General features: G+C 37.0%; 1 protein-coding gene across 2 annotated transcripts in view; it reads right to left on the minus strand.

Annotated features, from left to right (window-relative positions):
* Positions 1–349: 349 nt before the first annotated feature.
* The window catches only part of LOC129576479 (glutamate receptor 1-like), a 186822-nt gene continuing 174973 nt past the window's right edge, over positions 350–12198 (minus strand). For both annotated transcript variants that reach the window (XM_055461669.1, XM_055461670.1), the window contains 2 exons: positions 2768–3185; positions 350–2511 (listed from right to left, as the gene is read on the minus strand). In XM_055461669.1, coding sequence (XP_055317644.1) covers positions 2440–2511; positions 2768–3185 — 490 coding nt within the window. In that variant the 3' untranslated portion in view covers positions 350–2439. The remainder of the gene's footprint in view (positions 2512–2767; positions 3186–12198) is intronic.

A 12198-nucleotide genomic window follows, 5' to 3' on the forward strand; every position in this document is an offset into this window, starting at 1 on the left:
CTTACAAAATAGAATTTATCTTTCGCTTTGATGAATTCGCTATGCTACCGGAAATGTTGCCTTTTCGAAATTATGATATAAATTGAACGGAAAAAAATTGTGTGTCACTTCGTTTGCAAAATGTTCTTTCTGTTCTGTCTTGTCCGAAGCACGAAATGTTTATAGCTGATATATTTGTTTTCTTTCTATCTCATACGGTTCTCTTAAACGACAAATTATTTAGGTTTTATAAGTGATAAATGGCCATTATGTTTGCCATATACATTTAAATTTCGAACATTTTCTTTTGATTATTTTTTTTTTCTTCTTTTCTTTCTCATTTGTTTTTGTCTGGTTTTTTTTATCCCCATTTAACCTATATGCTAATCACTCAGAGCCTTATGAAATGATCGATCGAATCGGTCACACCGTTTCCAATCTGTTTCTCACTAACTTCAGTTTTGTTTTTTCATTTTTTTTTCATTTTGAAAACTAACAATATAACATTTTTTTTTTGTGTTAATATTATACCAACAATTGAAAATAAATTGTCCAGTCTATTCTCATTCATATACAAAAAGAAAACCTCCCACCACGACGATGATTACCATTATTTACATTCTAATCCATTATATAGTTGTTTTGCTACTAACTTGTGCTCTTGCATTTGTCACATTTGCAATGTGGAAAAAAGTGTCTCACACTCTTCCAAGTTGTTGTGACACGCATGATTTACTAGCCTGATTTGGCTAGTATTTTATTTCCTCTTCTTTTATTTCGGTCGTCCTTTGCTTAACTTGTCACCACTCTGAATTAAATCTATCTATTAGAATCTTAGTTATCGGATTGACTGTACATAGTAAACACGATGGTTCTAACTTTTAGAAGCGCAATATGAAATTTGGCACTGAAATCTATTTAAGTACCATTTGTACTAGAAAAAGTGTAAAATGTACTAAATCACAAATCAAAGCTTCATGTATTTATTATAGAACTTTTGAACTTTTTCTAGAGCAAATGGTACTAAAACAAAGTTAAGTGTCAAATCTCAACATTGCTAGAATCATTGTGTTTACTGTGTAGACTAACCATATTAAGTGTGAGATGAAATGCGAATCGTCGCTTGTTACACCTTCTCCGCAATCCATTTCGATCGTCGAATAGTAAATCAGTTTTTTTTCTGTTTGTTTTCCTATCTGAAGATAAGGATACACGTCATTTCGCAATGTGTGCGTTTTATGTTTTGTCTTGTATTTTGGCAGTGTATATGGAAAATGTATGCTCATTTGATTGTTATTTCGTTTTTTTTTTCTACATCTACAATACGTAAATTCATTTGCAAAATATTTCCGGATTTAAGAGCGTATCGGATTCGATTCACATTCGATTAAATAAAAAAAGAAAGGAAAAAAAAAAATAAATCCCCGCCATTCGTACACACATCACTTTGGCATCGATGCACGACTTTGTCAAATGATATGCTGGATACAACCGAGTGTGTATGCGTGTACGTGTGTGTTTGCTTTGAAATTTTAGTGTCAAGTAAAATCAATTTGAATTCTCGAATAAATCTATCCATGAACATATATTTATCGATTATTATGTATTTGCTGGATGTGATGAGGTTTCAATTACAATGGTTAAACATCAAGGGAACAGTATCCAAGCTCATTGAAATGAGCTTTCGGAAAATTGGCCGTAATTGTTACAATGGGCCGGGCCGATTCGGAAATAATGGGAGCAAACTGATAAGCGTATGTTCATCTTGCGTATGCATTTGGTTGTGGGAACCTGGCCTCGATAATGATAAACAAAAACTATGTTCTCAAAGCGAATCGATCTTAAATGCAAACAGCCACATCGAGAGATCAAAAGCCACAATATCTGAACGGAATGTTCGACAAATGCCCATACACATAGGCACATGCACATTGCACACTGCACACACATATATAAGTATCATTGAGATTTTAATCAGAATAACCATTGAAAATATTCCGGTACAAATATTTCGATAAACGTGTACGAATGGGGACGGGGACGGGAGCACGGGTGGAGTAGAGGAGTAAGGGATGTTCTAAAGGGAAATGCGTTTGCGATTGATTCGTATTTATACATAGTAAATCGAAAGAGTTGAATATGATTCATTTGATGTCCTCAATTTTATGAGCAAATGACATAGTCGCACACTGCTATTTACGGAGGTATATAACATGCGAATGGAATCGTTGTGTGTTGTTATCGCTGTTGTTGTTGTTGTTGTTGTTGTTGTTGTTGTTGCTGCTATTCGCTTCATGTTTATCATGTGTCAATTTCGGGATGCAATTGATGTTGATGTTGGTGCTGGCGATTGATGGTTGCCGTTAAGACCGAACGACGTATAGTACTATTTCCTGTGCCGATGATCGGTGATGGACGTTGCTGCTGTAAAATGCGTGCGTCGTGCGCGTGGGTTTGTTGTCAAATTTGCTGGGGATTTTGCATGTCACCATCGAAATGAGCCACCGCTGACTGTGTGCTGGCCGAGTAATACTGTGTGTTCAGAAAAAGAGGACGAATGAGCGAGGGTGCGCGCGTGTATGTATACGGACGAATCATGAACAAACAGTGAAGAAGAGAAAAATAAGAGAAATTTAACACATTTGAAATGGTTTTATGCAGAAATGCCTTCGATTCAAATCGAATGCACGGTCTAACTCCAATCAATACCACTTCACTCTCTCTCTCTCTCCATCTCTATCTGTCAATTATTTTATTTTCATTGCAATCGCGCTCGTTTTGTACTTACCGCTGTGCCATTGTTGTCATACTCACAGCCCGGCTGCATTGTTAACTTGGTTTTGAGTGCTTCGCTATTGTGTTGCATGTGCTGGGAATGCGTTTGCATTTGTTGTGACGTTTGTGATGCTTGTTGATGGTGATGCTGATGATTGTGATGGAGCGTGTGCGTTTGATGATGTTGCACAAATTTATCGTTATTTCGTTTGTTCAGTATGAATTCAAACAGTGCAACGACCAGCGATAGAATTAAGCCACCGATCAAAATGAAGAAAATACCGGCCACATTTTTTAGCGATAGTTCATTGCGTGACGTTTCTTGTTTCTCCGTTGGATCACATTCGGTATTTTCGAACCACCATTTATTGAAGAGTTCCGTTAATTCGCCACTTTCAATCAACGACAGTATGGCCAAATTTATGGGCACTCTGTAAGCAAAACAAAAAGAAAATACCCAAGAACATTTGATTAGGAAGAATGTGATGTAACATGGATTTTTGTATTCAGTATAAATCAATTGCAAATCGTTTCTCTCTTTATCGGTTGGCAAATTAGTCGAGGTAGGTGGAATTCATCCTAAATCAAAATGCGTTTAAATTATTTAGTTTGATGGTGGGCATCGCACACATAATTGCACATCGATCAACTCGAGTTAATTGTATGCAATCTGATGCTGAATTGTGTTGGCTTTCATTGACCACGACCAACTGTATTTGCCTTCCACTTGACTGTGTATAATCGCATTGATACATTGCATCGGTACTCCCTTTCGCCTTCACCTCTCCATCTCTCTCTCTCTCTCCCTCTCTCTCTCTCTCTTTCGTTATTTCTCTCACGTTTTTTTTGTGTTCATTTTAAATTATTATCATGCATTTTTGATAGATTGAAATACGGCTGTTGTGATTTGCATTTACAAGCGGCCCAATATATTGGAGGCTCATGTTTGTTAAATCATAATTGTAACCAAATGTAAACACGATGTTCTTGTTGATATACGCGTTACAATATGATACTTTGTGTAGTTTTACCACACCGAGCAGCGCCACCGTCGCCGGCATCCATCAGAGAAAAAAAAATATTAATTTATTTTATTTCATTCGCGATTTTTTTTTTGTATGAAGGGAGAGAAAGAGAGTGTTCCGCGACGATCATACCGAATATCTATCCCACATATCATATCAATGATTGTGGTCTAGCGGCAATATCAAGTGCTCACAAATATACAAGGCACATCAATATTGTAGACAAACAGTTAAACACATAGAAATGATAAATAAAATGAATTTTAATGAAAATGCCAAAAAAATGGTTTTTGGCACAGCGCTCGTGTCGTTGCTATTTTTTGATGATGATGGTATTGTTGGTGTTGCGCTCCGACAGACTGTCCTCAAAATCATAATTTTTTATTCGTTCGTAGCGTTCGGTTTTTATGATGAACTCAGAAAAAAATACAACATAATGAGACAACTAATTAATCAACCTTTTAAATATACAACATAATTTGAACCTTTTAACTTCTTCCCGTTTGGACAATGGCACGGATTGGGTTGTTTTTATTCATTGTGACATTTAATTGGCTTTGCAGAAAATCGACGCAGGGGATGGACGAAATAAAAAAAATAAATAAATACAAATTACATCGTGCCCACACAAAAAAAGTATGCATTCTTCCAATGGATTTTAAGTGGAAGTCTGTCATCAAATTAAAACTTCAAATAAGTTCCACAGGAAAATGCAGGATCGAATTAAAAAACACACAATTTAATATTCGAATTGATTATAAACGATGTTTTGGACAAATTCATCAGATTTTCGGGAAAACGCGTACATTTTGTTTTTGTTTTTTTTCGATTGGAATTTCTCCCACTATCTCACTCACACTATGGCAAATGATCGAGTATGCATATTGCACAAACACAAACATACACACACACACACATACCAAATTATGACATTATACAATTTTTCAAGTATTTCACATGTGAATCCTGCAGGATGGAATTTTTGTTCGATGCCACCCAAAACACACATACATACACACGGACGCACATGATTCATTTGAGTGTTTTATTGCATTTCATTAATCATTATTCATAATTAATAATTAAAAAGTATGGTCACACTCTTTCTCCGTCTCTTGTTCACCCACCACTACTGCGACCACTGTGCTGTCACAACAACATTCACAAAAATTGAAGAGACCAACCCCAAAAAACAGCCATGCCAAACATTTTTCACATTTGACTGAGCTTATTTATATAAAATGTAAAATGAATGATATTTTTGAATATGTTTCGTTTGTATAAGCGTGTAAATAACATTTTTTTTGTGCTACCGGCCCTCATCCACACTGTTTACATTACTGAACACCCCAAAAACCAGAACCCGATGACCGACTGTATAAACAAACACTCAATTGCATGGAAACGACAGTGTATACACACAATTTTTTTTCTTCGGACATTTCAATATGTCAATGCTTTTGGAGGAAATAAAAAAAAAACGGCCCAGTCAAAATCGTTGATAATCTAAAACTGGCATTTTCTTTGAATCATTTCAATTAAAAAGCACAACAAAAAAATGTGTTGATTGCAAAAGCTTTGCCCAAAAACGAAAACACAAACTAAGTAAATCTTCTGTGTTCGGAATGGATTTTTCTCTTTTATTGACATTAGTTTGACGAGAGAGAGAGAGAGAGAGAGAGAGGGGGAGAAAAAAATGGTTTGCATTCAGTTTTGTCAATAAAATGGGCAAAAATCCGAGTGTCGACTATATGACGATGGACGGAAATACTTATTGAAGTTCAATTTTAATCCGAAGGCTATGTGTTTTTCTCTCCCATCAAACAAACACAAAAATATTGCTATCTTACAGCAGTGGATAAAATTGTCATGTTTGGAATTATAGTTTTGTTTCAAACATCGATTAGATTACATGTGTGTGTGTGTGTGTGTTATTCTCTATTTAAGCCGGAACTTGTTTTTACTGCCATTCTCTCACATTTGATGGATTTATTTGTGTGTGTATTCGTGTATCGAGATAAACAGAAAACACAAAAACAACACTAAAAAAGCAGCTCACCATTTTTCAATCTATTTTTGTGTCAATGGATATACATGTATTGATATGGCTTATGGAGCTAAAATATTCAGTGGTTGCACGGATATTTACTCAATTAGGAACCAAAACTTTCAGATGAATAATCAAAACCGATTCCATTTCACAGCAAACGATTTCAAAATAAACGATCGACAAAAATATGCTTGTGTGTGCACAACAACAACAAACATTTTTCCAACTAGAAATAAAAGTAACACGCAACTTTTGCTTTAATCTAGGGGCTTCATGCGATTTTGCAGAACGCAAATAACTCTAAAAAAATAAATATGATAGCAAATCAAACCTTCAACCAAAAATTTGAACCACTTTTGAAGGATTTTGGCAGATTTTGGTGGATTACGGTGAATATTGGAACATTTTTTGACTATACAATCTGCAATAATTTACTGGTATGCACGTCAATCTCAAATATCTATGTGTATTTAATAATATTCATTAGACTGCAATGTCAAAAAATGTTCCAATATTCACCGTTATCTACCAAAATCGTTCAAATTTATGGTTGAAGGTTTGATTCAGTACTATTTTTATTTTTCATACGTATACACGTAAATTTGACATATCTATGTATATTCAGTAATATTCATTTGTCGTTCACGATGAATATTGTTGAATATACATGGATATTTCGGATTTACATGCATACCATTGAATTTCTAAGTTATTACTTGATGCGTGCAGATATAAAAGATGAAAAAAAATTATTTTACCCCCTAACAGCAACTCAGCAGCTAATGAAAAAAACACCACACACAGAGAGAGCTCTAGATATAAATCTCATTCTCTTTGGTTGCAAAAATATGAAATCGCATATTTTTCTCTCTTGAGCGCGCCAACTGAATGAATGTCGAATGCATTTGAAGCGTAAATGCCTTCACTTAACCTCCAATAGGGTTTCATTTGATTTTATAGATGTCAATGCGAGAAACGATGTACTAATTAAATGAAGCGTTTTTGTTGGGCACAATATTATTATTATTGTTGTTGTTGTTGCTACTGCTGCTGGTGGTGGTGATGGTGATGCTGCTGATGTTTATGTCGTTATGGGAATTCAGCAGAGAAATAATATGATTATACGTTTGCTATTAGGGAATCCATGGTTGGAAAGGGAATTTATTATGAGCATTATTATAGATGAAAGAATGAAAATATGGAGTTGCCTGAATGCAGAGTGGCGCATTGGAATAAAAAAAAAGCTATACAGCTAAAACTGCTATGAGATAAAAAAAAAGAAGCAAGGCAAGGAGCGAGCAAGCGGGAGGTAAAGAGAGAGAGAGAGTGAGAATGAGAGAGATTGCGATGAAATGAGCGTAGCAACAACAATCCGATACTCGCCATTTGAAAACATAATTTAATGCCTTCACACAGCCAGTCGAACAACATGGTAATCCACATTTACTTAGTATCCAGTACAATGATATATTCACGAAAGCGATGGGAAGAGACGAAAAAATTAACTGAAAAAAGGAGATAGAAAGCGCGCAGAAAAGAAAAACCAACAATAACAAAGAATAAACGAACAAAGTGAAAAAGTGGAATATCAAACGATACACGAGAAGAGCAAAAGCGACGCGATATTCGAATGCAACTGTACGTACACACAATGTGCGAGTCGAGAGTTGCGGATGATTGCGATAGACACGCAAGTATGTGAGATCCACTGGAAATGGCAATGTGATTCGGAATCGCGAATGAATGGTGCTGATGGTGCTGGTGCTGGGGAAACCGAGAGCGGGATGGAAAAAACAGGAAAAACGCAACGGATTCCGAGGAAATCAAAACACGGATGCGATTCGAGAGAATAAGGAATAGAAACAGAAGTTATTATCAGAAAACGTTCTACGGAAATTTTCTTCTTTCATCGAATCTCTTTTTTTGTATTCCTCCGTTTCTTTTTTTTCTCTTGCTATTTCTGGTCTTATTTCGATTTTTCGTTTATTTCTAGCCATCGGTGGAGTTGTCTCCAAAAGCAGGGTTCGAGCCAGAAAAGAGGGGGGGGGGGGAGAGAGAGAGAGAAAGCTCGATAGATTGGAATGGAGTGGGAACGTGCATAACGGCATTTGGTAAATGCATACTGAACGTGCATGCAATATACGTGTGTATTTCGATGCATTTGCATTCGATTCTCTCTATCCGCATGTGTATGTGCATTGGTTTATCTGTCGCGCGCACTTTACACCCGTCATTCAATCCTTTTGTTCATCTTGACATTCGATTCGTGCGGAGAGAAAGCGAAATACACACAGACACACAGACACACACACACACATGCTCAGCTCGAGCGGCTACACTTTTTGCTCTTGTTTAATCGTCATTCGATTTTGTGATGTTTTTCCACCCGTACTATTCTATTTGCTGGCTTGGTATCGCTTGAGTTTGGTTTTCGTTTACGTCTCTTTCTCCCTTTTTTTCCGTTTGCATTTCAGTCTTTATGTGCGTTTTTTTTTTCCTTCTTTTATCGGCTTCATTTCGTTTGCTTACTTCGATCGCTTTCTAGAAAACACTCGATTGGCTGATTTTGTTTCTCATTTTTGTAGGACTGCTATATGGGTTCTCTTTCTACGATCGAATTCTCTTCGGCGAATGGAATATTGTGTCTCTGTGATGCGTTGCACCAAATGCAAGCGCGAAGATACTTTTGCCTCTTACATACACACACACATATATATATATATATATATGAGTATAAATACATAAATCACGTTGCAATTCTCTCTAGTGGCCCATAAGATTGTATAAGTGAAAGAAAGAGAAAGATAGAATTAGATGAGGTACGGAGAGATAGTGATGAAACTAGTGCAACACACTAGAGATAAAATTGCAAGATGGAAAAGGCAAAAAGCGAAACCGAAAGGGAAAATACAAGAAATAAACGCAATATTTGTCTTGCTTTCTTCTTCTTCGTTTTTTTTTTGCTGCTCCATATCTCTTCCCCCGTTCGCTTCGATGCGAATATGAAAAGAAAATGGAATCTTGGGTGACAGGAAGCAAACGGAAATCATAATAATGTTTAAAACAAAAATGTAATATTAGTTATGACTCAAGAGAGCATACAAAAGGAATACAAGCAAAAAAGGAACTGGGTGGAATCAGGTGGAAATAGAGAGAGACACAGAGCGAGAGATAGAATTGCGACAAACAGACACTGGTTCTCTGTTATGCACCATACACAGAGGCAGAGAGAAAGGGAGACGGAATGAGACAGAGAGAAAGAATAGCTCTTACACAGTTTGAACTGTGCTGCTACAAAAGCCATTATGAGTAATAATAAGAATAATAATGATGATATTTTCATTTTCCGGTATTAAAGTGACTGGTGCGACTTGCATTGAGTGAGCCATTCCAAAAAAAAACCCTCCAACAGTGTGATTCTGGCACGGAAATCGATTTCGATTGTAACGCCAAGTAATTTGACGGAACACAAACTAGAAAAGAAGAGAGCCAGAGTGCATTTCAAAGAGTGGGAGCAACAGTAGTGGTGGCGATGAACAAGAGTTGTGAAAATAGATGTTGACTTTGTCATGATTTATCGATGCAATCAAAATGTCATCTAGTCTCACAAGGAGCATTCCAAGGTTACCATCATCATTTTTGATATTGATAAATAGGTATCGATTACTCTATCGCTGCAAAACTGCATTGATCGTTGCCGTCGATCACTTTTTGTTTGTTTGCTCCGCGCCCCGCCTGCACACTGAACTATGTGCCACAAAAATTATGAAAGATGCAATTTTTCAATGCTTATCTTAAGTCGGGCGATTTTTTTTTCCACGCGTGTATGTTCAAAGTTAGACATTCAGGACCCTGGAAGTTTGCAAATAGTTCTGTACTGATTTTATCATATTTTTTTGCCAGTTGACTTCGAAATGCTGAACACAATCACACACTTGGCAGCTCGAGAGCAGCAGTAGTAGCAGCAAAAAAAAAGTGAGATGCAAACAGCCCAAGAGAAAACTATTCAAAGTGGTTGATGGCGACGAAATTGTAATGACAAAAAGCATAATTTGATGCTTTTATAACAGGAAAAGTTGAATGGCAACAGCCGCGCTTTGCACAGTGTATAGTCACATTTTTGCTCAGTTGCTTGCTCAGTGAATGTCACCGAAACACGGTTACTCGCATGTGACGAACAGAGTTAGTGTGAACGAGGTCGCGCGCATTTACAAGGACAAAACAATAGGACGAAGACGAACAAAAAAAAATACAGAACGCATACAAATCCAAGTCACCCGCATTTGAATGTCGCGAAAACAATGTTTGTATGCGTGTGCCATACACTATTCTCTCTCTCTTTTTTTCACTTGTGTTCGCCCAGTTGCCTGTGAGTCTTCAACTTGAAATTAATTTCTTTGGGTAGATAAATTGTAAAAACAAAGAAAAAAACATAACGAATACAAAGGCAGAAAGTGCCACCAAAGTGGTAGTATCAAGTACCGTATACACTTAAGCGCAGAGAGGGAGAGAGAGAGAGAGAGAGAGAGAGAGAGAGAGAGAGCAGGAATGTTGCGTCTTTCGGCGGTAGATAGACATACATGTTCTGTTCCACTGCGATTATTTATGCGAATTGTTATTATTATGACTTAACATTGCGTTGCATTTTACCGACGGTTACTTGTGCACCCTTCTTCGTCCTTCTCTTATTAATTTTTCTCTTACTTGCAGTCGTAGTTTTATGAATTCATTTCCACTCCTTATCTAAAAGCTCTCTTCTTGCTATCTGATAACTCTTGTCGCGTGATGCGTTGAGGAGCGTGGAGGGGACGACGATGATGACGACAACGAAAGGGTGACGTTGTCGAAGAATGGGGCGAAAAATGAGCGTCAAGGGAAAAGGGCACATTTTCATATGGGAGAGCGACGGCTGAAAACGGAAGAGGCGAATGGTTGTTTTTGTGCAAGTGTAGAAGAAGAGTGACGCGCTCTTGTGTGTTTGTACAATGTGTATGGCAAGTACAAATGTGTATTTGTGAGTTCATTTTTTGGGTTGCATATTTGAGTTGCGTGCAAAAAGCATTTTTGCGTTGAAATTGCAATTGCAGCACTTACTTACTTACGGCAAAAGTAAAATATCTTTTGTTTTTCGCCGTCGTCGTCATTTTTCTTCGTTCCGCTTTTTTTCCTCTCTATTCAAGGAAATTTTTCGGTTTTCACTTTTCTTGCTCCATCTCATTTCGTGTGATGCACCAATAAAAGGGACTACCATTTGCGTGTGTGTGTGTGTGTGTGTGCCATGGCAATTGCATCTTCTTTCTCTCTGTTTTTCCGTCCCTCTCGTTTTTGCCTTTCATTTCATTCTGTTTATGTATGTGTGTGCGCTTCAAGTTGCTCTCCTCTCATTTGGTATTATCATTTTTGTTTTGTGCTCACATTCTTCGTTTTTAGTCGGTTTTCTTTCACCATTTCTATCTCTATCTCTCTCTCTCTCTCTTTCTCTCTCTCTCTATCTCTCTCTCTCGCTCGCTTTGTTCGTGCTCTGTCGTTCGTTACCCAAAAAAAGAGAGAAACGTAGAAAATTATGAATGTATTTAATCAAAAAATATTTCTTTAATTTATGACTTTATTAAAATTTGCATTAGTCTCCTCGCTTTCTCTCATTCTCTCTATGTATCTTGCTCTTCGTGTGTATCTGTCTGATGGTTGTGCATCTTTTGCTCCACTTTTTGGATGACGTCCTGTGAACACAAACCGTGTATGTGAAAAACGAACAAAGTCGCTTGCAATAAACTTGTGTCTTGTGCACGCTCACTCTACCTCAGTCTCGCTCTTCCACTCTGTGTGTATTCGATTTCTTTCTGTGCGCTTTTCTTTGAATTTGAGTAAACTAAATTCTTGGAATAATTGACTTGAAATGCGCTGCTTTTATGAACTGCTTTGTGTGACAGAGGAATTAGTAAGTACTTTTGAAAGTATTTTTTTGTTTCATGTGCCAGCGTTGTGTGTGTGCCTTTTTTTTGCTGTCGTCGTTGTCTTTTTTTCCGAAGACATTTTTTGTGTGTCTTAATTCTGTCTTTTTTTCTTCCTTCTCTTTCTTAATATTTGTATCACTGTGCCACCGACAAAACTTTTCGAATTGCCATGCAACGCAGAAGAAGTGAAAAATTGAAATGTTTGTATTTTAAACGACTCAAATAGAATGAACTGAAGACATACGGTTTTATGTGATGCAATTGCGCACGCGGTTAGCCCATTAAAAATTCAAATCAGTATCGAAAGTTTTGCGCATAATTTTTTTCCCCCGTGTTACTTGTAAAGACCTAGCTCTCTCTTTCATTTCAATTAGACGCGGGAGCATTCTAAATGTCGCTACTGATGAATCACTAG

This window comes from Sitodiplosis mosellana, unplaced genomic scaffold (genome assembly GCF_009176505.1).
Source record: "Sitodiplosis mosellana isolate CC-2019 unplaced genomic scaffold, AAFC_SMos_1.0 Smas_scaffold_6191, whole genome shotgun sequence".
Classification (NCBI taxonomy): Eukaryota; Metazoa; Arthropoda; class Insecta; order Diptera; family Cecidomyiidae; genus Sitodiplosis; species Sitodiplosis mosellana.